The sequence below is a fragment of the Zosterops lateralis genome (genome assembly GCF_965231275.1).
Source record: "Zosterops lateralis genome assembly, chromosome: 5".
In the NCBI taxonomy this organism is placed as follows: Eukaryota; Metazoa; Chordata; class Aves; order Passeriformes; family Zosteropidae; genus Zosterops; species Zosterops lateralis.
In genome coordinates, this window is record NC_139766.1 from 23960659 (window position 1) to 23985247 (window position 24589).

The 24589-nt window shown below is 41.9% G+C and overlaps 1 protein-coding gene across 2 annotated transcripts in view; it reads left to right on the plus strand.

The window, feature by feature from the left end:
- Positions 1–952: 952 nt before the first annotated feature.
- Positions 953–24589, plus strand: part of LIMCH1 (LIM and calponin homology domains 1) — a 172910-nt gene continuing 149273 nt past the window's right edge. For both annotated transcript variants that reach the window (XM_083860854.1, XM_083860855.1), the window contains exon 1: positions 953–1053. In XM_083860854.1, the coding sequence (XP_083716980.1) occupies positions 958–1053 (96 nt within the window). In that variant the 5' untranslated portion in view covers positions 953–957. The remainder of the gene's footprint in view (positions 1054–24589) is intronic.

The window sequence follows — 24589 nt, forward strand, 5'->3', positions numbered from 1 at the left end:
GGAAGTATTCACCCACGGTATGTATTTTTAAGCACACCTTGATGCCTGCTCTGCTCTTCAAGGAGGACTGAGGCAGCCCGGCGCTGTGCTGGCCCTGGCGGGTGTTTGTGGCCCCTGGGCAGCCCGGGGGATGCTCCAGGGCGGTCACAGGAGCCCCCGGCCCTGAGGGTGAGGGGCAGGGGAGCAGCGCGCCTTCCCGCCGCCAAAAGAGAACCTCCGGGATGGAGATTCTCGGGTGCCCCGAGTAGAGGTATCGATTAACGAGGTGTTTAAAGCAGCAGCCACAATTCACCGTGTGGGGCTGGGTGCCCACCGGGAGCCGAGGGTGGGGGTGTGACTGCCCCTAAAGCAGGGGGCGCCCTGCCTTGCCATCGAGACCCCCTCATCCTCGGGAGCAGCGGGGTGAGGAGAGCGGCTATTCCCCAAGCAGGGAGCGCTTTTCCATCCCCGTGGCTGTCCCCGGGGGGTGCCCGAGTCCCCCGCCCACCCCCCCCCGGTGGCAGCGCCGCCCGCCGTGCGATGCGATGCGATGCGATGCTCGCGGGGAGGCGGCGGCGCGGGCATTTGCATGGGCTGGAGGCAAAGCGGCTTCGCCCGTCTGTTTTATTTTTAGCTGGCAGCTGAGGACAGCGCGGCGCGGCTCCGCTGGGCCGGCGGGGCGGGCGGGGCGGCGGGCGAGGGAGGACCGGCCGGCGGGGCGGGCGGTGACGGGCACCGGCGGGGAGAGGTGACCGCGGGCGAGCTCAGCCAGCCGGGCTGCGGAGCGCCCCGGCCCCCGCCCCCGCCCCGGCGGCTGCGAGCGGGGACAGGCAGCGAGAGGCAGGGACAGGCAGGGACAGGCAGCGAGAGGCGGGCAGCGGCCTCCGGAGCCCCTCGCTGCGGCCGCAGTCACCCCGGGCCGGGGACTCGGTGCCCGGCGTCTCCCCCGCCGCAGCCGCGCCGCGCCGGGCCCTGCAGATGGCCAGCCCCGGGCTGGAGCTGGGAGAGGTGCAGCCTCCTCCCGAGCCCCCCCAGCCCGAGCCGGCCTTCACCGAGGCGCAGAAGTGGATCGAGGTAAGCCCGCGGGATGGCGGGGTGCGGGCCCTGACCCCGCCGGGGACACACCGCGGGACAAGCCGCCCTCCTGCCCTCCCCCACCGGTCGCTGTCCCCCGGGGACTGTGGGCGTTTTATTCCACGCTGATCCCTATCCCGGCCTCCTGCCGCCCTCCCCAGCTCTCCTGGCTGCGGGGAAAGCAGCCGGGGTCGCCCGAGCCAGCGCTGAGCCCCCGCGCAGGATGCGCGCTTTGGATGGGCCCCCGCCCTCTCCGTCTCTTCCAAACTTAATCTGTTAATCGCATTTCCCTGCCCGCCCCCGGCGCTGGGATGAGCGGGACGGCTGTAAACACGAGCCGGGCAGGTGCGGAGCTGCGGAGGGACGCGGATGCTGCCCCGTTCCCGCGGGGCTCCGGGGGCGAGAGACGCCCGGCCCCCGCCCCGCCGGTCCGCAGTGCGCGCAGGGCCGGCCCGCACCGCTGCCAGCCCGGGGACAGCGCTGCTGCCCCTGCTGCCGCCCCTCTGCCCACCCACGAGAGAGATTTAGTCTGGCTGTTCAGGCGCGGCAGAAAAAAATAGATGTGCTTGCTGTTAGCTCGCGCCGTAAAACGGAAAGATGGGCAGGTGGTGGGTCAAATTTAGTAGTTAAATATTTTGGCAAGTGCCAATAGAGACGCCTAAAATAGCTCTCCATCTGATTTCCGGTACAGAACATGCATGAAGGTGGCATAAACCCAGATACCGGGGTAGCTGCTCCCTTCAGCTGCGGGCTTTGAATTTAATCTGCAGCTTTTAGAAACCCTCGGTCAGTTCCCTTTCCTGAAAGTGACTAGGCAAAAGGTTGTAAAAATCGTTGTGACTTTAAGATTCTGGGAAGCCCTGGGAATTTCAGCCTGTGATGTTTTACTCCAGTGTCAATTGGAGAAGTAATGCTGTGTCAGTCTTCAGGGAATTGGCCCTGACACGATGTGAATCTAGCTGGTGTAGAACCAGAGGCAGAGGAACCACGATGAATATGAAAAGAAGGGCTTTTGTGCCGAGGAAAGGTGAGCATGCAGCTTGGAAAAGTGAAATGCACATAAACACCATTTGTCTTGGGAAGATGAATATGGCAGTTTCTGTATAGCCTTCTTTATGGCAGAGGATGAGGGGAGAGAGGCACATGACTCCATCATACATATGGTATAAAAATACCTTGTGACCATGGGTTCTGCTGGCTAATGAAGCCAAGAACTCAATGGTGAAGCATTTCTCTGTAGATAACAATGCTGTCATCAGCCACTCCAGGCATGATAATAATTAAAGGACTATAAGTCTTCCTGTATTAGAGCAGAACCTTATGTGTCAGGCAGAAACTTCTTTCTTGGGCAGTTTATTCCACAGTTCCACTGTGGCAGGAGGTCTCGTTCCCGTCTCTTGTGCTACACAGGCCCTGGTGAGCAGAGAGAGAGGGCTCTTTAAGTTATTTGTCCTCCATGCAAGTCCAAGAGTTCCATGTGTACAGGGGAAGCTGTCATTAACTTCTTGTGCTTCCTCCACTTTTTAAAGTATCATCTGCTTGATGCATGAATGGCAGAACTGTAATGTACTGTTAATTTTGCAACCATCCCCTTGCCTGAGGGGAATGTGTCAGGAGCCTGGAGCATTGCCACAACTGTGGTGTGAGAGGGAAGCATCTGTCTTTCCAGCAATGCCCAGAGTTGATGCTCCCACTAAGAGAAAGAAGCAAGAAGCTGCCAGTGAAGCCAATATGGCTTAATTTGCCTAACACATTGCATTTCCTTTTAATCCCAGTTTGGGTTAAGGTCTGGAGCACGCAGGTTATTACCTCTTCCAAAATCTGGTCAGCATTCACCCTTCTAAATCTGGATGATTTGAACTGACTGAATTATGCAGAACTTGATATGGTAGTGCAAAGGTACAGAAAAGCAACATCAGTCTTAAAAAGAATAAAATTAAAAAAATAGGAAATTATAAGGTATCAACATTCATTGTGCCAAGCCCTATCAATCTGCATGAAAAACAGAAATGGGGGTCATGCTGCGTCTGGCACCTAAGTCCATCTGCTTCAGCTGGCTCTGTACTTGTCTCTCACCAGTTTATTCTCTGGCCTAGAGATGTTTGCAAATGTCCAGTGTGTTGTGTCTTCCAAGTCCCTTCTGAGCATTTAAAATTACATCTTTCTCAAATGGAAATAAAAGAAATTGTTATGATTGCAAGGAAGGCTATTGAACCTGTACTATGGAGCAGACAAGCTGGTGGGAATGTTAGCAGTGTAAGACAGCTTAAAACCTATATTAGGCTGTAAAATAGTGCCATGCAAGGAAATTGAAGTAGAAAGGGACAGATTGAAAACTCTCTGAGCTTACTGTGCATTTTTATTTCTAATGATTGAGTTGTGTGACTTGCTTGTTAGATTCTCATCTGATTTAAATCCTCATGTAAGTGCTGTCACTCTTGTAGGGCTGCAGAAATCCACCCTGTGGTCTGCATTACATTTCTCCTGTGGTGGGACTGGAGAGGGAGGCTTCTCCTCTTCTTGCAAATGGGCAGCCAAGACATTAAGTGACGAATGTTTAGATCTGCAAGGATCAAGGAACTTCAGTTCCCCTGCTCCAGAGGTCTTAGGGGTCTTGTCTTTACTCCTTGAGTCTGTCACCTTTCACCAGAGATGGTCTTCTAGGTACCAGAAGCCTTCCTTTTTCTCTGCCAGCATTACTTTAGTCTGGATGCTGCAGTGTAGGGTGGTCTAAATGACACTGAAATTTTGGTGGATTCTTGTACCAATCATCTTGCCTCTCCCTGGAGTCTGACCCAGTAGCAGTGAGGTGCTCTCCTGAGCAGGGAAAAAGGCTAGAGATCTGACTTACTGCCAAGGCTGCTTATCTGTTTAATAATCTGTGTTTTGTAAAAGAGTATTTCAAGTGGTGATGGATTTGGTCTCTTCTCTGTGTTGCAGAAGGTGGGATTTTGGAATTCTGTGAAGTTTTGATCATGAGTCCCTTCGGGTAGGAAACCAGAGTTCAGGCTTGCTTAATTTTGCATAAATATCAACTGTGCATCCCTCTTGTAGGCAGCAAACTAGTCTATTATTTTAGTTTAGCTTGACATATACTACTTAAGTGAAGAATGCCCTCTTAATGATAAAATGCATCTTATTAGTAGCACTCAGAGGAATTAAAATAAAGGCACTGAATGAAAGACCCTGTGAGAGAGCTACATCAGTCTGCATTATTAAAGGTGTGGTATCTCATTTCAATTAATGCGTCTCAGTTTCACTGAAAGAATATATCAACCTTGTAAAGCCGAGTTGCATACTACAGCAAAATAACAAATGTAATTTGATCTAATGGCCTGTAATCTTAAAATATCAAGATTCTCTGTATGTGTGTTTAATCTGGAATAGCTGGTGGTTGAAAGAACATCTGTATAAACAGAGTTATTCTTGCTGTAAAGACTCATAGGAGAATAATCCGGTAATAAAGTCACACTTAATACTGGTGTAACTCCCAAGGGTATTGTTATCTCCTCATCGTGCCTCCTAGCCTTGCCTCATTAATATGCTCTCTCATTGCTGAGACTTGGTTCAATTAGAGATGGCTTTTCCATAGATTTGTATTCCTTAGAAAGTTTGCGACCTGATAAGAATACTTCCTTTATAGTTATGTGGTAATAATAAATAGGTCATGGTTTTCTGTCCATTGTGACTAGTGCTTTATCATTCCCTCTGGATATGTGTAAACTAAACCTAATCAACTTCTAAAAATCTGCTGCTTTTTTCCTATGTATGTTCCCCACTCGTGTTATGTTATGGAGAAATTTGCCAGCCAGAGTAGTTTGTTGGGTGTTTTGTGGCTTCTTTTTGCCTTCTTTTGCAAAACACCTCTTAGATTTTTGTGTTTAAGGTGGTGTTTTAATTTGGTATCAGTGGTACTGCTTCTAGGAGAAGCTGTAGGACCATGTGCATTCCCTAGTGCCTCTGGATGTGTCACATCATATGGCAGAATAGGCAGGCCACTCCTGCACTGCCTTCTCTGTGGAAGAGTATGAGAGGCATATATTCGGGCAAATAAACTTCATGTGATTTGTGTGAGCTGGGAGTCTAGAAACAAGGTTTCTATAGGGCGTCTCTCTCAGCCAGAGAACTGGGCTTCCCACTGCAAAAATGTAACTTAAAAGGAAATGGAAGGTAATTCATTGAGCAAATCTTTCCTGATGGTGAAGGGTGTATTTGGTGTATCTGCAGTGGTGGCCTGGAACTTGAGTAATACACAAGTTTGTTTATATGATTTTTGGAATGAAATATGACCTTTGAGGAACATCAGAGATATAACTCTTTTGGTGAAATGTTCTGGGGAAACTGACTGATTCACTAAATATATGGGTGACCTGGGTCCTGCAGCAGTGTTTCTATTTCCAAATGTGTAGACATCTGCTCATCTGTGAAGCTGATTCTAAGATCCTTGAATAGGGACTCCTATTCCTTTCAACATTGACACAGTTCCTAGAACAGTGGTGCCTACAGTCAGACTGGGACCTTTGGGTCATGCCATTATTTGGATAGGGGTGGATTAAATTCAACAGACACCTCTAGCAAGCATTTCCAGAGAATTCAGTTTAACTACTTTTTGTATTTCAATACAACCACATAAGTGTAGAATATTGCACCAGGCTCTAAAATGGAATGGTTTTATTAATCAAGTATTGCACAATAGTTGTTGAATGAGCCTCCAAGTAGTGTTTGCAGGTCAAATTTCTCAGCATTTAGCCTTTCCTTTTTTTAGCTCTTTTTCTTCTGCTAAAAGAGCACCTTACCTATATACTCCTATGTAGTGTATTGGGAATTAATTTATTAAAGTGAGCAAGTGTATTCCTATACTAGAAGAAACCAATGCAAAGACAAGTTGTCTGATATGTGGACAAGCTGAAGTATAGGCCAGAAAAATCCTTCCCACAGTGTTTGGAAGATAACCATGATCATGAAGAGTCAAAGGTGTGTGGTTGTTATCTGGCCTGAGATGCGTGTGAATGCAGAATAACTTTACTGTGGTTACAGTGACTGGACTTGGAGAGGAATTCTTCACTGCTATCTCTACATCTCCTCCTGGGCAGCATTTAGAGACTGCAGACAGGACAGATGGGATGCTCTTCATTCTGGCTCAGTTAGTCATTTGGTGGAATGAGAGCTAAATTGATTTAATAGGGGTGGAAGAACCCAAACTCTCTGACCCTGTCAGACTACCACCTTCTAGAAATTTTTTCCTCTCCAGTTGTCTGGCAGCCAGCCTCCTGTGCTGTATACATGAACCCAGTTCCCTTGTCATGAGATCTGTTTAAGCCATGTTACAAATAGTGCTTGGCACAGGGGTGAAAATAATCAGAACAACAATACTATTGATGAAGGAATAATGTCAGGAAATGCTGGACTGAGCTCTTAATTGTCTCAAACCTGAATTAATTTTTACTTTCAGTATTGATAATTTTAAAATAGATACAAGATCTGACCTTAGCACCAGTCTGGGATGCTGTTATGCAGTTGGTGGTGGAGACCAGTTAGTGCAGCTATGTAATGTCACAGTGCTTGTTCTGCTAGTAACTCCATTTTTTAAAGGCAAACATTGGTCCTCTAGAAAGAAAGGTGAAGTCTTTTCCAAGTATGGAGTTTAAATAGTAGGTTGATACAGCAGAATTTTCTAGCTTTTAAGATGTTTTGGCTTATCAGATTATAAAAACTGTGTTATCTTTTGTTTGGAAAATCTAGCAGTCTAGGAGCTTTTCATCCATGGATGAAAAATTCTGTGTATTCATTCTCTGCAAACATTCCAAGAAGAGCAGTTTTTCAATGAAAATGCCATTTATGGGGTGAAAGTGTCACTTAAAAGGACAGCTGCATGGAGGAAGGTATGAACATTTTGGCGTGCGCACCATGAAGATCTAAGCTCTCCCTCCTCCTTTCTCCTTTCTCTTTCTCTTTCTCCTCCTTTCTCCTTCTCCTTCTCCTTCTCCTTCCAATATTATCACTTAAAGAAGAAAGACTTGCCTCACTTGGGCCCTTTGATCACAATGAGTACAACAGATACTATGGCACCAGGAACATGACATTAAAATTGATAGCTGAAACTTCTCCCAACTATGTTAATTACTGTTGTGGGTGAAAGGGCTGTGGCCTGTGTCCTTGAGACAGCCTTGCCAGAATGTAAAAAACAGTAATGTACCAGAGCTTAAAATGAAGAAATCCCTGCTTATTACTGCCTTTTATTTTATAAACAGCATAAATGTACTTCCTGTACCTAGGACAGGGTGGGGACAGACTGCTGGGGCAGCAGCTCTCATGGAAGGGACTGGGGGAACCTGTGGGAAAACAGGCTGGGCTCAAGCCTGCAGTGTTCTGGCAGCAGGAGAGGCTACCCCTTCATGATCTGCTGGAGCTGGTAGTGATGGAAGTGGTTGTTTGCTCTTGTTTGGCACTTGCTCGGCCCCTCTTGGAATGCTGCATCCAGTTTTGGAGCCCAGAGTGTGAGAAGGACATTGATAAGTGGAGGAAGTGGAGCAGAAAGCCCCCAGGCTGAACTAGGCTGGGACACTTGCCATGAGAGAGAGGGTGATGGAGCTGGGCCTCTTCAGGAGAAGTGGCTTTGTATGTAGACATGGCAGCAGCATACCTGTACCTGTGAGCAGGTTTTTGAGAAGAAAAATTCAGGCACCTCACAGAGGTATGTGACAGGAAAATTAGATAATTGTCATAAATTAAAATAGGAAAGATTATGTCTTGATACAGGGAGAAGTTTCTTCACCATGAACCAGCTGAACATGGGTGCAGGTTGACCAGAGATGCTGGGAGAACACCATCCCTGGAATGTTTCATTCCTATCTGGACAAAGCTGGGAATGGCCTGGTCAGACCCAAGAGCTGCATTTGCACATAGCAGGAGGTTGGACTAGAGGCCTTTTGAGGTCCCTGCCAACCTGGTTATTCTGTGGATCTATAACTCCTTGACAGTGGGTGAATAAACATCACTTAATTTTATTTTTAATGCTACTTTATAGACCACTTGTGTTATTGCAGTGTTTATATAAGCAAGATCTGTTTATATAAGCAAGATCCTTCTTTATACAAAAGAAAAACTCCTATGGCTTATGGCAGGCATCTTCAGGGTATGCTACTGAGTTTTCTTTGTAGAAACTCATCAAGGCGGTGTGAAGTATGTTTGGCTTCTAATCTAATTATTTTTGCTAAACTTGTTTTATTGTAGGAAACTGTAAAAATGACCAATTTCCTTGGCTTGGCTTGGCTTTTTTTTTTTTTTTTTTTAATTTTTTTATTTATTTAATTAATTGTGCACTACTATAATTGACCATTAAGGAATTTAAATTTCCCTTCCTTTCCAGACCTTGAGAAGATGATATGCAGGCTTAATTCTTGAGAATTTAGATGCTAAATCCTTAAGAGGCTTTTTGTTTGTGGTATTAGTTGTTTATAAGAATCCTTTACCTTGATAGTCACTCTGCTCAGTCCCAGTATAACTTGCTACTAGGGTTTTTCTTTAATTGTATACATATATGATGATTATTGCCAGCAATCCTTACCCTCGAACAATGTCTAGCTTAACAATAGAGTTAATAATAGAGCTTGCATCTGATGTTAAAAGTGACTTAAAGTAGTCTAGTGAATTCTTGATTGATGAGGAAAGAAGAAAATCCTCTTCATTTGCTCATTTGAAGAGAAACCCTATTTTCATGGGTTTGGCTGTTCAGAGGTCTCATGCCTAGTACCAAAGAGAGCTTGCATTCAAAATCAACTTTGACAAGCTAAGATTCTGAAAAATAACAGTACTGTGGCTTCTCGCCTTTGGCATCATTGTCAGAGATTCACAGAGCACTTCACAGGCTAAGGAGCAGCGTGGTGGAGGCAAGGGAAACAATTCTTTAATTCTGCTCTGAATGGATGGATGAGTAAGGTAAGAGAGAAATGCTCTTCATTGATTGCTCCTTCACAGAGTGTTCTGCATGATCCCTGGTTTATGATGGAAATAAGACAGGGATTTTTGCAATATGTGATCCCACTGTGAGTTTCAGGAAGAGTGTCAAAGGAAAAGTTCGCTGTGATGGCTTTTTTCTTATGCTGTTCCAAAATCCAAATTCTCTCCACCTTCATCTGACTTTTCCACAGTCTTCAAATGAATCCCAGCCCTTCAGTTATCTACAAGCTATATGGAAAGTTGCTGCACATACTCTATGTAATGCACAAAACCCAGGATACCTCATTGTGATACTGTAAATACATTCCCTCTGGTTTCCTTTCCTCTTAGTGTTGGCAGATCTCTGTAGAGTGTTGCAATCGGGAGCACTCAAATGTCTGGGTGGGTTACAGTATCATTTAAAAAATAAATTAAGCTCTTACCTGCTGTTCCTAAGACATATATTGCTGTGTTTTCTCACCAACAATGAGGAAGCAAAATCTATGGAAACAATATATAAGAGTTCCAAGAATATATTTTAGCTCTGATACATACATTCAACAAAAATGCAGGTCAAGTGCTTTACATAAGGCATTGATAATGCTCGATAGCACTGCATCATCTGAATTTCTTCACATGGGATGGGACTCTTGGAAGGAGAAGTTGTGAACTGAGGATGAAGAAAAATATAGTCTTCCACTTTGGGACCTTGGCATTTCCAGAGTGGCAGGAAAAAGTTCCAAATGATCTTTCCACTACAACCAGAAGGCCAAGAAACTCAAAGGAATTTGTAGTTCAGCAGCAGGTCACAGACTGGCACAAAGAGTTTAGACTATTGCTCCTACTTGAGAAGCACAACCTTGCTTTTGCCAAAGCAGAGGCTGATGCCCATAAATAACTGATTTCAAGTGGGAGCAGAATGCCTGCAGAATGGCTACAGAGGACAGGGAGTTGAGGTTAAAAATTTCTATGGGGCTTTGCCAGTACTGTTCTCCATGAAATGCACTAAGTTATGCTGTCATATCACAGCAGATTGTGGCTCTAGTGGAGGTTAGAGGTCTTGCTATGTGTCTTAAAACAAATGTAATTCCCAAATCCAAACCTCTAACTTTAGTCTTCACCTGCATATAAATATTGAAGGAAATTATGGATCATAATGATTTAATTTCTTCTGAAAATTTTACACTCCCTTTCAATTCTACTTCCAACAAATACTGAATATCCTTTGTCCAAGTGTCTGCTTTACTAATCTGGAAAATTCTTAAGTAAGAGATTTTTTTGAATTCTGCTGTCAGAGAAGGGAAGCTTCCATGCCTGAGGAAAAGCACTGAAGTCTTCCTCCCCATTTTTTTCCCTCAATTCCTAGTTTTGAATATTAATTTCATGGCTTTGATGGCAATTTTGCTTGTATTTTCCAGTTTCTCTTTTCCAATTTAAAAAGAGCCACGGTGTATTAGCTGAAGTCTGCTACTTGTAAGCGAGCATTTTCTGACTGTGTTTGAGAAAGGGAGAGGGATGAGGCAGAAGTGGCTGCCTTGTCTCTGTCAGGCTGATGCAGGCAGGGATGACCAGTATGCCAGGATGTTCAGCCATGAATCCCTTGGCTTTGTTTCTGTGCGATTGTTGTGATTCATTTCAGTGGGCCAGCTCACATATATTGTTGCAACAAAAACAACTCTGGAAATTTTTTCAGTCCAGAGGCATAACTGTAACTATGTAATCTAAACAGAAAAAAATAAATGAGAATAACTCTGTAGTTTTTTTTTTTTTTTTTTTTTTTTTTTTTTTTTTTTTTTCTGTTTGTCCTTTTCCTGACTCTGATGAGTTGTTTTTTAAAGTTGTGGTTTGGAAAAAGGAAGCTACGGATTTAAGAGTATGCATGTGCAGTATCTGTCTTCTGACAGTGTTTGGATCTGTGAAGGATATGCAGTGTATGAAGGATGTACTACAATTGGTGGGAGAACCTTCTTGGAGTACCCTAAACAGGAAAAGATCCCTATTTTTATTTGAAAATGCATCTTAGTAATAAATGCTTTGTAACTTCAGTCCTTTCACTCACTTTTGTTCATGTTAGTGGTTTCAGGGGAAAAAGTAAGCAAAGCTGTTATAGATAGCTATGGGACAATTTAATGAAAATTCACAGGGGTAGCTCTGAGTGACATTCCAGTAAGATATAACAAAAAACCCACCAAAACTTGTCTACCAGTGCTTGCAGGATTATATCCAGTAATTTCCATTCATTGCAGTTCACTTGTGTCTCTGATGTTGCACTGCTGAATAATAGCTTTGATTCTCTACTTTATATTTTTGGATTTCAACCAAGACTCTTGAGAGCATATTCTGGTTATATGCAGATCTGATAGTTGTGGTTTTTACATCCACCCTCAATATTTCTTAGTTTTTCAGTGCAATGATTAGTTCTCCACTGCCATACTGGGTTTTCTTATTTTCTTTTATTTTTTAATAAATTGTGTGGAAAAAACTTGCATTTCAGCTTCCCACATTAAGGGCCTTGAAATCAATAGATCAAAGCCAGAGCAGACTTGCTGGAAGTGGTGCAATCTCAAACTGTGTTGAAAGCTTTTGTTTTCTGCCTTTTTTCTGTCTCTTGGTATCTCCCAAGAGGGGGAAGACCATGTGGGGGGTCTCTGTGTAGGGAAAGGGGAATATGCCATCATTGCATGCTTGGGGTGCAGGGCTATGTGACTTGAAGGTGCTGATTTTCACCCTGATGAACAGTGAGAGCAGGCTTTGCACAGGATGAGGAGCTCTGATATGAGGCATCAAAGCACTGGTTTCCATGGCTTGACCTGGTCTCCAGTATACCCAGGAAATGGGTGCTGTTGGAAAAAGTGCTCAGGGAGAAAGGACTGTCAGTGTTAACTATGAGCAGTGAACATTTCTCAGCACGTGCACCTTCAGCCAGGTCAAAGTTTTCTTTTAGGATTAAGAGGGAAAATATAAGCATCTTGTACACAAAAACATACGAAGAGAGCAAAGCATAAGCTCCTATTTTTGTGTTTGGTGGAGAGGGAGAGTACTTTAAACTTAGAACTGCAACAGCATGAGCACTGTAAATGGTTGGTGAAGCAGATGTGATAGTCAACAAAGTTGAGATTCTTCCACATGTCAAAAATCCTTGATGGTACTCTGTTAAGGATAAGCTTTTATTTCTTCAACAAAAAAGCAAGTTAGAGAAATGGCTCTTCTACAGTGTAGAAAGCTGTTGGCAAGGGTAGAAGGTCACTTCAAATGTGCACACTTGTGCCCTTTGTTGTCCAGAGGTGGGTGTATCATAGCAGAATTCCTTAGGACAATGGCATGAGATGAACAGAGCTGCGGTCTGACAAGTCTTCCACAACCAATTGCATTTATGGGTGGCCATGAAAATGTCTTGTAAACAACTGAGCTGGAAGCCTCATGTGTTGACCTGTGAACTTATCCTACTCCTCAGAGCTAAGATTTCTTCCTGCCAGAAGTGTAATGAGGCTGTTGGAGGGAAAGAGCACGTTTGGGGATTTCTGGACTGTGGTAACTATAGCTCTTTCACTCCCAGTGCAGTGACGGAATATTTGAACTAATACAAGTTAAGAGAATTACAACTTTATTTTTACTAGTAAAGCAAAATGCCTTTTTTTTTTTCTTTTTTTTTTTTTCTCATGAAAAGCCCATCTAATTTAAAATATGGCTTTTGATTGAAGGGCTTTGGACCATTTTATGTGCTGCTTGTGTGGGCAGTGTTGGGGGATTTTTTGTCTGTAAATGACTGCCCAGTAATCCATCTGTTAATGCACAAAAATATGGGTGGCAAAAGGCACTCACTTGATGCATTTGTTGCATGGATTCTGACAGCTTTCTGCCTCCTGTGTGCCTTAAGGGCTTAAAATATCTTTATATAGGATTATGGTTATTGGAAGCTTTCTTGAGTAATTGATGTGCATCCATGCCCCTTCTATCTTCGGATGCTGGTGGGTATAACTTCAAGGTTTTTCTTCTAAACTTGAACAGAAATAAAGAAATTTAAGAAATTTAGTTGAGGGAAGGGAAGAAATGAGAATTAGCAGAATCTGGCTAAAGAGCTTCAAGAGAACACACCCTGTAACAGGCACTTGAGAGAATATAAGCTAGATCAGGCATGTCTAATCCACTGTAAAATCTCCATTTCCCCTGAAAGTCCTGGTTGGAGTGGGGATCTCAGGCCCTGCTCATGTTGCAGGCAAGATGTAGCTCTTTCTACTGGAAATATTTGATAGCAATTCTGACTAGAGTGAGTTGCTCAGAAGGGCCTAATAGAGATTCTCTGGTACATTGTTTCTGTGAAGTTGTATCTTCAAGAGTTCTGCATTTAGTATTCCCTTTTATCACAGTAGAAAATGAGAAGCATGAATAGATATCAATTTGTCAGATCATCTCTTTGGAAGATACTTGGGCTTAACTCTCAAATTCCAAATTGACCCTGCTCTGTTTCTGAAGAGAGCAGTTCCTTCTTTCCTTTACTGCTTCTGTCTTTGTCCTGCATAAAACCCATTTTTAAGATAGAAGGTGGTGGAGGCAGATTTTAGTTAAACTGTGGTCTGAGCTCCTGGTTTTGCTTTGAGGTTGGGCTGAACATATTGCTTGCCAGCTCTAGGCAGTTGTTCCTCTAGTTGACTTGAACAGCATTTCATCCTGACAGCTGTTTTGCTGACATTATTCCCAGTTAGTTATTCATTGGGATTAAGGGCTTTCTGCAGCCAGAACTCTTCGCTGGGAGTGTGCTGTCATTTGGCAGACCATTAAACCAGTAATTCTACAGCGCATAAAAAATTTAATTTGCCTTACATTTTTCATATTTGGAGTTCCAGGTTAGTTGCCCTGTGGGTAAAGAATAAAAATTTACTATAAATATCCTCATTTTCTACCTGTTCCCCTTCCCCACAATATTTTCAAGCCAAAACTTTAAGAGCCAGATTTTGTTAAGAGTTGCTTATTCCTGAGGTAACACAGGTCCCATGTGTGGGCTTGAGACTCTGTATACAACTGTTCCTTGATCACTGAGTGAAATCCATGAGCAACAAGAAGGTCACTCAGCATTCATTTGCATTGTTCACTCTCTGAAGATGATTACTGTATTTTCCAGATTTGCTCCCATGATCCAGGGAAGAGAGTACTTGTAATGATGATGACACTGGTGCTACCTCCTTCTGCCAGTGCTGGTCGTACAGGTGGTGGCCCTTCAGCCTGATGTCCTCACCTCTCAAGGAGGTGGCAACAGTGGTTCTTGCCAGCACAGTTGGGCTGGGTGTAGCTAGAGGAGAGAGCTTTGTATTTTGCAGATACTGGTGCTTGAGTGGCCATTTCTGTCACTTCTCTGCTCCTTGGCAGTCACATGATAGTGACTTGTCTTATGCTTTGAGAGTTACAGTTTTAAGCTAAGGTGTAAGCAATCCTCCTGTAATTAAAATCAAGGATCAGTTCTCTTTTGGATCTGTAGCTTAGTTTATCCTGGCACTGGTCCAGACGGGATGGAGAATCTGTTTCCCTCTGCAGGCTTCTTTGCTGCTGCTAAGCAGGAAGAACTCTGACTGGGTTGCATGCTCTCAGAACATCTGTTTCTTTACTAATATGTTTCTTACTGGCCTTGGATCTATTGCATAATGAAGAGAATGTTAAGCCTGTGTGTTACTCTGTCATGGTCTGCATCCAATTTCAGCTCTAGTGCCACCTACTCACATATTGTATCTATAATGTTTGGTGTAATTCTAGAAAGAATTGTGATAACCCCTTAATTTTTATCATATGTATACTCTTTCCCTTGGCTCATCTATTTGTCCTGCTACCAGAGGGCATTGAATGAATTTGGTATGGTTCTGGTGAGAGCACTCTTGTGGGCTAACCATGGGCATGAAAGGAAAAAAAAAAAGTGGTTTTTATTATTAAAAAGAACAAAGCCTTCAATAAAAGGGAAAAAGGACTGATGTCCCTTTCAACTGGAGACAAATTTCTAACACTCTGTTCAGCTGATGTGTGTTATATTTTTAGACTTAACTGACTTTGGTTTAAGACACTTCTAATTTTGAATACCAGCCCAATTTACATTTGAAAATCTTTGGAAGAGCAGGTCTGTTCATGAATATGAACTGGTACAACAGAATTTTGTCTCTGAAAAGACACCATAGTGTTAAATAGTACTGAAAGAGTATAAAATTTCTTATATCATGTCTGAATCAGAAGGTTAATCTTAAAACTCAAGACTATCAAAAATGACCTGCTTCCTTGAATATCATCAACAGAAAGATTTACTAGATAAGTACTGAGAAATACTTTTTTTTTTTTTTAAATAAGAGAATCAGACCGAATAATTTAAATTTAAATCTCATTCTTTCTCTTTTACTGTGCTGTACTTTGCTATCCCAAGAATAGGTTTAGGATCACATTGCAGACCAAACAGATGATCCAGCCAAATTTGTTGTGAGTGAAACGGAACTTTCTGGGTCTTTGTTGTTTTTGCAATTAAAGTAAAAACTGTCAGTAAAAAAGCCCTGCCCTACACAGCCAAAGCCCTCTGGTGCCCAAAAGCCCATCATCTTCCATTTTCATTTTTATAAAGCAGACTACAGAGATGACTATGTAATACGTGCACTACAAACACTGCTTGGAATTTGGTAGCCTTTGAAAGTAGCCCAGACTGGAGTCAAGATTGTAACTCAAGATGGTTTTGTTATTTGCTTCCTGGTTGGGAGATTTAATAATTGTCTTGAATGACCATATTTGATATATTTTCATCCTTGGTGGTAGTGTCTCATTTGCTTATTGAGTCCAAATGTTTACTAGTTTTGTTTTCTAGCACTCTGATTTTAGGGTAAGTTTTGTAACTTTAGATAGAGTGAGTCCTTCTTTTTTTTGGTAGTTGTTGTTACTGTAAGATTATATACCTAAATTTTTACAGGAGACTTATAATTTTGCATTAGAAATTTAATGTGCTAAGAGTAACTCGACATTAGTCAGTTTTCTATCTTTTGTTGTGGTTTCAAGTTAGGGTAGCAGAAATAAATTTCATCATCCAAATGACAAACAAAATTATTTGCATTTTTAAATACATTTATGTTTTTTAAAAAATCCATTGTGATAGCTTCCAATACCATGGAATTTGATTGGTATAATTTTTCAGAGAGCTGAGGAAGGCTCTATGCATTCCTCCAAGAAAACTTTCTACACCAATAGAGCTTTCATGTTTACAGTACTGGAAAATTCAGCTTCACACACCCATGAACAGCAGAGCTTATAAGAAGACAAGAGAAGACAAGAGAATACTAATGCAAATGATGGTTTCCTGTATATGTAGGATATTTCTGGGCTGATGCTGGAGGTTTATCCTCCATTAGAGTACAGGCAAACTATTTGACTTCAGGAGAGCACAACAAACCTTCTTCTACTGGGCTTTTAAAATTGTTTACTAATACTCCTTTTCATTTGAATGTATACTTTGTCTGACTGTTCACTCCTTTGGCACTTCATCTCCTGACCTTTGCTTGAAGCGTTTGTTAAACTGAATTGCATGTACAAACTTAAAAATGTTAAATTATCAAAGAAATTTGCTGTATTCTCCTTTGGAAAGCAGGCAGGTTTTTACCCCCCTCATATGGCACTCAGCATCTCAGAGCCTGATCTCACTGAAGACGGATAAATGCCAGTGAAATAAGAATTATCTCAGTAATATGTTTCTGTCTTTGCTCTTGGAGAACGTGATGAAATTTGCAAGGTCAGGCCTGCTAAAATAACACAATAGTGTCTCTGCAAGCTCAGTTCCCCTTCATGGGCATGCATATTAAATACATGGTCACTGCTGTGTTTCTCCTGAGTATCTCTTTAGTGCACAGAATGAATAGTGGGGCTCTCAATGAACAGCTATTCAGTGTTTCATTTTCTGCTCACTGTTCAACATGCAGTCCTATGCCATGTTCTTTGTTTGCAGTTCAAACCAAATTCCAAGGATAGAATTTTTTTCTCAGACTTTTGTGGTGCTCATCACTGAAGTATCTTTGCAAAAAAGTTCTATGCAAGCATGAACCTTATTTCATGCCTTCACTGTAAGTACCAAAATTGTGGTACAGAGAAATTGATTCAAGACTGTATGCTAATTTGAGACTCTTAAGACCTTGTATTATTTGCTGTGTACTTAGCATTCCATAGCATTATAGAGGCACAGCTATGGCTGTATTCTGTGTGCTGGGATGCCAGGCACTCACAGCAAATGAACAGTGTGTGACTAGTGATCAGCTATCGAACCTTAGTGTCACTGAGTGCACTGGTGACACCACTGAGTACAGTGGCATAAGCCAGGACAGTACTCAGATCTCAGATCAAGTGTGTAGCTGGCTGAAATATAAGATCATCTATTCAACTCCCTGCAATTCTTTCCTGCTTTTGCTGCCTACATACAAATTATACAGGGAAGGAAATATCATTGTCCTTGCCCGAAATGCTGGTCTCTAAGGCTTTCAATCTCAGTCTTCTGTGATATAAGCAACATAATAAATTTGTCTTGTTTTAGTACCAGTTCTTTATTCTTAATCATTCTCAGGCAGTTTCCTTTTCTCCTGTCTCTCACTTCCTTCACTCTCACACCTCACTGGACTGTGTGCTTTAAACTTAGCACCAGCCAAAGTGAAGGAGCAGTGTGATGGGTGCTGTTGAATCCCAAGGTTTGGGACTGTTTTAACCAGGAAGAAGTCGGGCTGAAATGCTTCTAGCTAGGAAACCCATTTTTATTCTATCAGGATGCAGTCCTAATGACTTATTTCCCGTGCTAATAGATGATAAACTGCTGTAATTATAAGCACTTTTTTGACTAGCGTTGCAGATCTTCTGTCTTCACCTCCCTGGATAAAGACAATTAAAGAGCTTGTCCAGCACAAATTTTCTGGCTTGCTATATGCATTTCAACTGGAACATAACATTTTGCATGCTTATGATCACTTTTTGGACATAAGAAGTCATGATGAATAAGTAGCTCATACATTAGGAGTTTTCAAAAGACATGTGGTAGGGTTGGGGAGGCCAGCCCCTAACATCTGTCCTACTATGTAGAGTCATCTGTTCTTTGGTATTCAGATTGTCTGAATTTCTGGCTGAAATTCAACACATGAAGGTTATTAGATCAAAACTTTTCTGTCACAAATGCTGTGGAAGTTTTGCCAGTTTGTCCTGGTAGTGAATCTGCTTCCTATTGGTATGCTTTTCTAAATCTGCTTTATCTCAGTAACCTCCTAGGTAACTTCTGTAATTAGAATGAAAAGTCAAACTGAAATTATTAATTTAATACCCACTATGCCCATTATTATCATATAATTGTATTCATGTGGAACTCTGGCATCTAAAATGTCTGTCTTGTGGCAGATTTAAAGTAGAGATCTTTATTTTTAAATTTTAAAATTTACAAATTTTATTTTCCTATTTTGATCAAGCTATGAGGTATAAAACTGCCTAAGGCTGTTTTGTGCATTTGTAAATAGATGCATTTAATTTTTTATAGTGGTTTAAGGAGAAATTAATTCATTTTTCTGTAATAATGGGGACTGCACTGTGATAAAATGGTACATAATAAATTTGCCCAGGAATCATGATAAATTTGCCTTAATATAGGTAAGCAATAAATCAATTAGGTGTCATGGAAGTAGGATGACTTCCATCTAGGAAGTAGGAGTCTAAGTGCTATGTCTGCTATAAGCCACAATACAATAATGTTTTGAGCTTAATGTGATAAATGTTCATAGGTAGTGGGTATCTGGCAAAATAAAGGATCCCTAAAGGAATAGCATGCAAAATAATCCAAACAACTCTAGTTGCTTTTTTGACCCCATAGGATTTCTTTGAGCATGTACAAGTCCTGTTACAACCCAGAAGGGTCAATGCAGTTGTAGGGACAGCACTGTCTCAACATACAACCCTTCAGTTGTAAAATATGCCATCTATTTTTGAGGCCAACTGTCAATAAGCTCAGGTCCTACTAGCTGGTGATTCTTCATGAAACTGGGAGAGTTAAAAAGAAATTGTGTTTTAAATGTGCACACAGGCACGCCAACCATGCAAAGTGATGTCATGTTTCTCTGTAGCTTGGAAGGCTCTAGGGACAGCAAAGTGATAGTATCACCTTCAAGTGAAAGGGAAATTTCTGGTTCATCTTGGTGAAATCATTTATGCCTTGGAGAACCTTCAGGTTTTTTTAAAAACTGACTATTTGCAAAGGATATGGTGACCCTTTAAATGTTATGATAAAAGCTTGGAGTTTGCATCTTTTTTGTGCTGTCACTGTAACATGACCTAGTTTATCTGATATAAAAGCTCCAGGGAATCAGAAAGCTATATATTTAAGTTAAGTTTTAAGATGCCATTTGTAAGACTCCTATTACCATTTTTACAAGATAAGTGTTGATCAGAAAGGAAACCTTATCTGTCTGTCTTTGAAGCACAGGGTCTACATCATACAAGTCTCTTTTGGTGTGTTGGCATGAAATCATCTCTCAGAACAATACTTGCACTATGACAGTGAGTAGAAGTGGAAGATAGACTCCCGAATGGGGACACAGGTAAGCAGAATAAAAGTTTTGGCTGGAACCCTGGGAAAATGCTTGCAGCTAGTGTCTCTTGTGGAAAAAGAGAAGAAACTTGAGATTCTAGCACAAGGTAGCTTTGTGCAGGTTTCTGTTGATGGCAAAGAGAATGTGGAAAGTTGCATGGCAGACACTCGATAACCAGGCACCAAGCAAAACGCCTTTTGATGTTAAATCCTGTAGGTCCAGGTGGCTTCTGAAAAACTGAAAATATACCCTTTTTCCCAAAGTAGCTGACTGTGAAGTAAGCGGAGGAGCTGGCAGAATGAATCCAAAGGAGAGTTTTTGAAGTTGGAGTGTGCCTGTTACACTAATTTTATCCAGACATTATCATGTGGGTCTCTAGATAAAGCCTTAAATAAAGTAAAGAAGGAACTCATATTCTGCTGATAAGACTGTGATCATCATATATGGAGCTTTTTTGTCTTTCCTATTCTTTAATTATGTTGTGAGCACCATCAGTTTGCCATCTTTGAAAATCAGGCTGTGTATTCTGCAAAGGGTGGGAGTAGGCAGCTGGCTAACTCCCAAAGTGTTTTCTTGGGTTCCTTTGCAGAAAGCCTTATTGAAGAGAGCCACAATTTACCAGTGTTTATCTAGTTACTCTAAAACTTGAGGGGTGAGGTTTTAGGCAGTAGGATATGTTTTTGCAGACTCATTTTCCCCTTTGATTCCTCAGTATAGGGTCTCAGAGCATTTGCCTGAGAATCTTGTGATTCTTTTAAGTCCTGTTGTGGTTTGGTTTAATGTGGTATTAGGGCAACATCAAGCATTTTGGGTAAAAATCCGTGTTTTATTGATACTCAGTTAACTCATTAGATGATACTGAGATTCCAAATTCTGAAAACAAATATAAACTGGGAGGAAATAAAAAAGCAGACATATACACATAAAAAAAAAAAAGATTTGCTAAGAAACTTCTAGTGATAGATTTGAGTAAACAAAGTTGATTCAGAACTTTGCAATATCTTACCACCTCTTAAAGAACTTCATGGGCTTTTTTCCCAGTAATTAAGTAAAGGCAGTGAATGAAAATTCTAAAGCTATCATTTTTCTTCATTGGCTTTATCGAAAACTAGATTGTTGTCTCACATGAACTGAATATCTGAGCTTTATGTAAACTATTTGCTTGGCATATTAATTTTTTGACTGGGCAAGATGGTGTTGAAGTTTAAATTTTTTTCTGTAAATTCAGTTCTTGTGGAAATTATTGTGACTGCCAGCACAAGGACCATCACCATCTCTGTTTCAGGGGAAAATGAATTTCAACATAACAATGTTATCACAAACTGAGTTGAAGTTTGTTTTACAATTGTTCACATGCATTTATGAGTCAGGATGACACACAGGGACTGAAGTAGGATTTTGATTGCCAGTCTTCAGCTGGGTTTTATTCCAACTAGCCATGTATACAATGTTGTATATGTGTAGGTGCAGGACACCTGCCCATTTCATCTCCTTACATTCAGTTAAGGGCTTGTGGTTAGAGGAATGAAGACAGTGACCAGTTTCACCCAGCTGGAGGCAGCTTTTGTCACCTGATGTAGGCTGGCCCTCAGCTCTAGCCAAAAGACCACCTGTCTCTCTGAGGGCTGACCTCAGAGATGGCCTTTGCTATAAGGTGAGGCTGACTGAGCACAGCCAGCATCCTTTTCCATTGTACTTGGCTGGGATCCTGGAAATAGTTTGTGGATTTTCTTTTTTAACTCTCTGTAGCAGAGATCTTCCTCATACCTGAGAACATGCTTAGCTTCTAATGGGGGCATCTGCCAGATTTCTGACCTAACTTGGCTTTCAAAAGGCCCCAGGTGCCATTTTTGCATAGCACATTTAAGAGCCTTGATGCTTCAACAAAGTTACCTTTTGCATGCAGCTCTTCTACCCAAGCCACTGAGCCCCTGTGGCAGTATTTCCCTACCTCTATGCTGTCACTTTCTGGGGCTTGCAACTGTGACTCCTAAGAGTGTTATTAAGCCGGTTCCTCTGGGAGGTAATTTTCTCTGGTGTGAGAATCATCCCTCTTTTCCTTATCTCTTGCTTTATAGATTTTAGCTCAGAGTGGAAACAGGACCTAGTGCACAGATAAGTAGATGAATCCTTTAGTTCTTGCTAACTGTTAGCCCATGGTGTATGTACACAGAATCTAACTGGATAATCAGTATGAAACACTTGTACCAAACAGCACTAATAGCATCATATATGGGAACAGCTGTACTTCTCCAGCATTCTGTGTAAAATCTGCCTCTAGGGTAGGCACACACCTAAATGGGTATTGTCTCCACCTGGACCTAGGAATGTGCCTTTTGACCTAGGATATCTGAGGTGAGACAGGGTACAGCCAGCTGTACAAGAAAATGTTCTGTAATAAATGGGGACATTGGAGTGCCTGAAGTACAGAGCCTGGCCTGTCAGTTTGGTGACAAGACTATATCACTGATGCAGCTCAATGGGGAATACTCTGGAAGGGGAAGGCTATATTGAGAGCACAGCTTGAGTGATGCCTGTGGCCATCTTCAAGCATGCCATTCCTTTTCTAAAACATACACTGAAACCAGATATCGTGTCATGTCCAACTGTTCCTGGAATTCCCTCCTCCTCCCTCTCTACTCAGATCCTGATCCTCTCCCTCCTTCTCTGTCTCATCCAAAAGGTTTGCTGGTCTCAAAAAAGACCTGGTGTCAGCCACTCTTCCTGACCATGAGACTTGCAGTGGTTCCCCTCTGTTTTAAAGTGCTGACCACACTGCCATCAGAATTGATGCCATAGATACTCTCTTCAGTACCTTTTTAGCCCAGCCAAAACCCATCCTAGAGATGGGCTGATCCACTCAAATGCTAAACAGGCCCTGCAACACGCTCCAGGCAGAGCTTTATCATTGAAAAGGTGTCGACTGGAAATGTAATAGGTCAAAATACACCAGAATGTGTATTTAATGCCTGACTTCGTTGCCTGATTCCATTGCAACTGATATTTGGTTTGATTGTTTCCACTGCTGTAATGTTATCCATCAAGGAAGGAACATGGGGGACAGGATTATTGACCAAACCTCTAGGTTTCCCAGGGGCAATGGGCTCAAAGAAAGGGCACACAAATTTATATTTTTTAGGAGTTGTTGTGTTTAAGTTGAGCCAGAAAAATGGTGTGTCCTTGCTGTCCTCAGAGCTATGATGTGAAGGCAGTGCAGCAGTAGCAGTCTGGTTAAAAGAAGTGGCTGCTCTCAAGTGAGTTGCCAGGTGCTGCTTCAGCCCAGCCTTTCAGTGCCTGAGGTTGACCTCAGAGCACAGCTGTGGTGCTCAGCACTGTGCAGGGCTCCTGGGGCCACAAGTGGGCTCTCAGGATTTTTCTGGTTAGTTCAAAGATGAGAAAAAATTAGTTGTGTGGGAAAAAATAAAACTCAAACCCAGAACTTTAAGGACTGCAGGATGATGATTGACATACACAGATTTTAAAGGAAAATGTAGTTTGAAAACTGCACCTTTGTCTTCACAAAACAACCCAATGTTCTTTCAGGGAAGGCAAAGATATCTCCATCCTTTTCTTCTGCACATCAGTCATTTAGAGGTGATAGATGTTCAGGAAATCAAATTTTGTAATGGGCTCAAGAGACATTCTACAGTGTCAGTGCATTTTGGAATTCTTGGGTTTGGTCTTGTATTTTTCTATGTTTTTTTATTCAACACCCTCCTCTCCCCATCCCTTCTGGAATCTGTATTTATATGTGACTTTTTCAAGTTTTGTGTGCATGCAGCTGTCTGTCTTTATTTTTTCTCTTCTTCTGCTTTCCTTTTACTGCCTTTAAGGGGTAGTTATGGAATTCTTGGCATTTCTGGGCATTCTTATATGAAGTTGATGTGTGTGGTTCATTTTCATCACTGAATGGCAAAGAAGAAGGATAGGTTAGTATTCCTGTAGCAGTCTGCCTAAATTTACTGAAAAAAATCCCCCAGCTTTTCCTGTCTTTGAATTTCTGTGGGTAAAATAAAGGTATCTGAAATCTCTGTTGCTTGATGGCATATATATATATATGTATGTATGTATGTGTATATATATTTATATATATTTTCACTCAACTACTTTATCAGTGCCAGGGAGGGCAGCTGAGGTAGTCCTGCCTCGTGCCAAGTCCAGTGGCGTGCTCTTGTGACATTGCTTGGAGCTGCTGGGCTGAGCTGTCTCAATTAGCTGTGGAATTAATCTGGTAGCAAAGGGTATTGTTTATCTTTTACCAGGGAGGTCTTCAAAATAGTTCAGGTCTCAACTCTATTCTTTGGAGCTTTTTTTCCTGTGCTTTACCCTTAAGCTTTGGCAACAAGTCCAAATGGCTTCTTCTTTTTGGACAAATTTAGAAACTGCTATCATGTTGCTTGTAGCTTGTGGCATGCAATAGAACTGGGAACAAATGGCTGCACAATGATATATTTGATACCATTTGATCTATGGAATGCTACACCCCCAAGTTTTTTCTCCATTTTTTCAGCCCCCTCACTCCTATAGACCTGTCTAGTGGTTTAATATTCTGCCAGTTGCTAAAAACAACAAAATCATGCACATACTGTACTGGAAAACTGAGATAGCAAAAGTTTCCTATTTGCAGATCATGATGCTAAAGTCTGTATTACCAAAAGGAAAAATCAAATCCTTCAGAAATTCTATAAAGTCTGGCTGTAAGTCAGGTTTTTGGAGCTAAGTGGCATTCTGTGAGTGTTTGTGTTGTGTCTGTGATATGAAAAAGCACTTTTAAGCTGGAGTTATTTAAACCTTCCTGCGCTCTCCTGGCTTGCTTTCTTCTGGGATGTTGAAAGCTTTCATTGCTACACAGTTTTCCTCTCTGTGGATGATGCTGTGATCCTTTTGCTTTCTAACTCTTCCTACTTAAGCAAGGGGGAAATAAAAGCTCTTGTTCACAGATTTACTGACCAAAGAATTATTTTTTTTTTCTTGACTGTTTAGTATTAGCAGCTTATTAGAAGAGTCCTTCTAACTTATAGCTGTAGGAAATAGAGGTG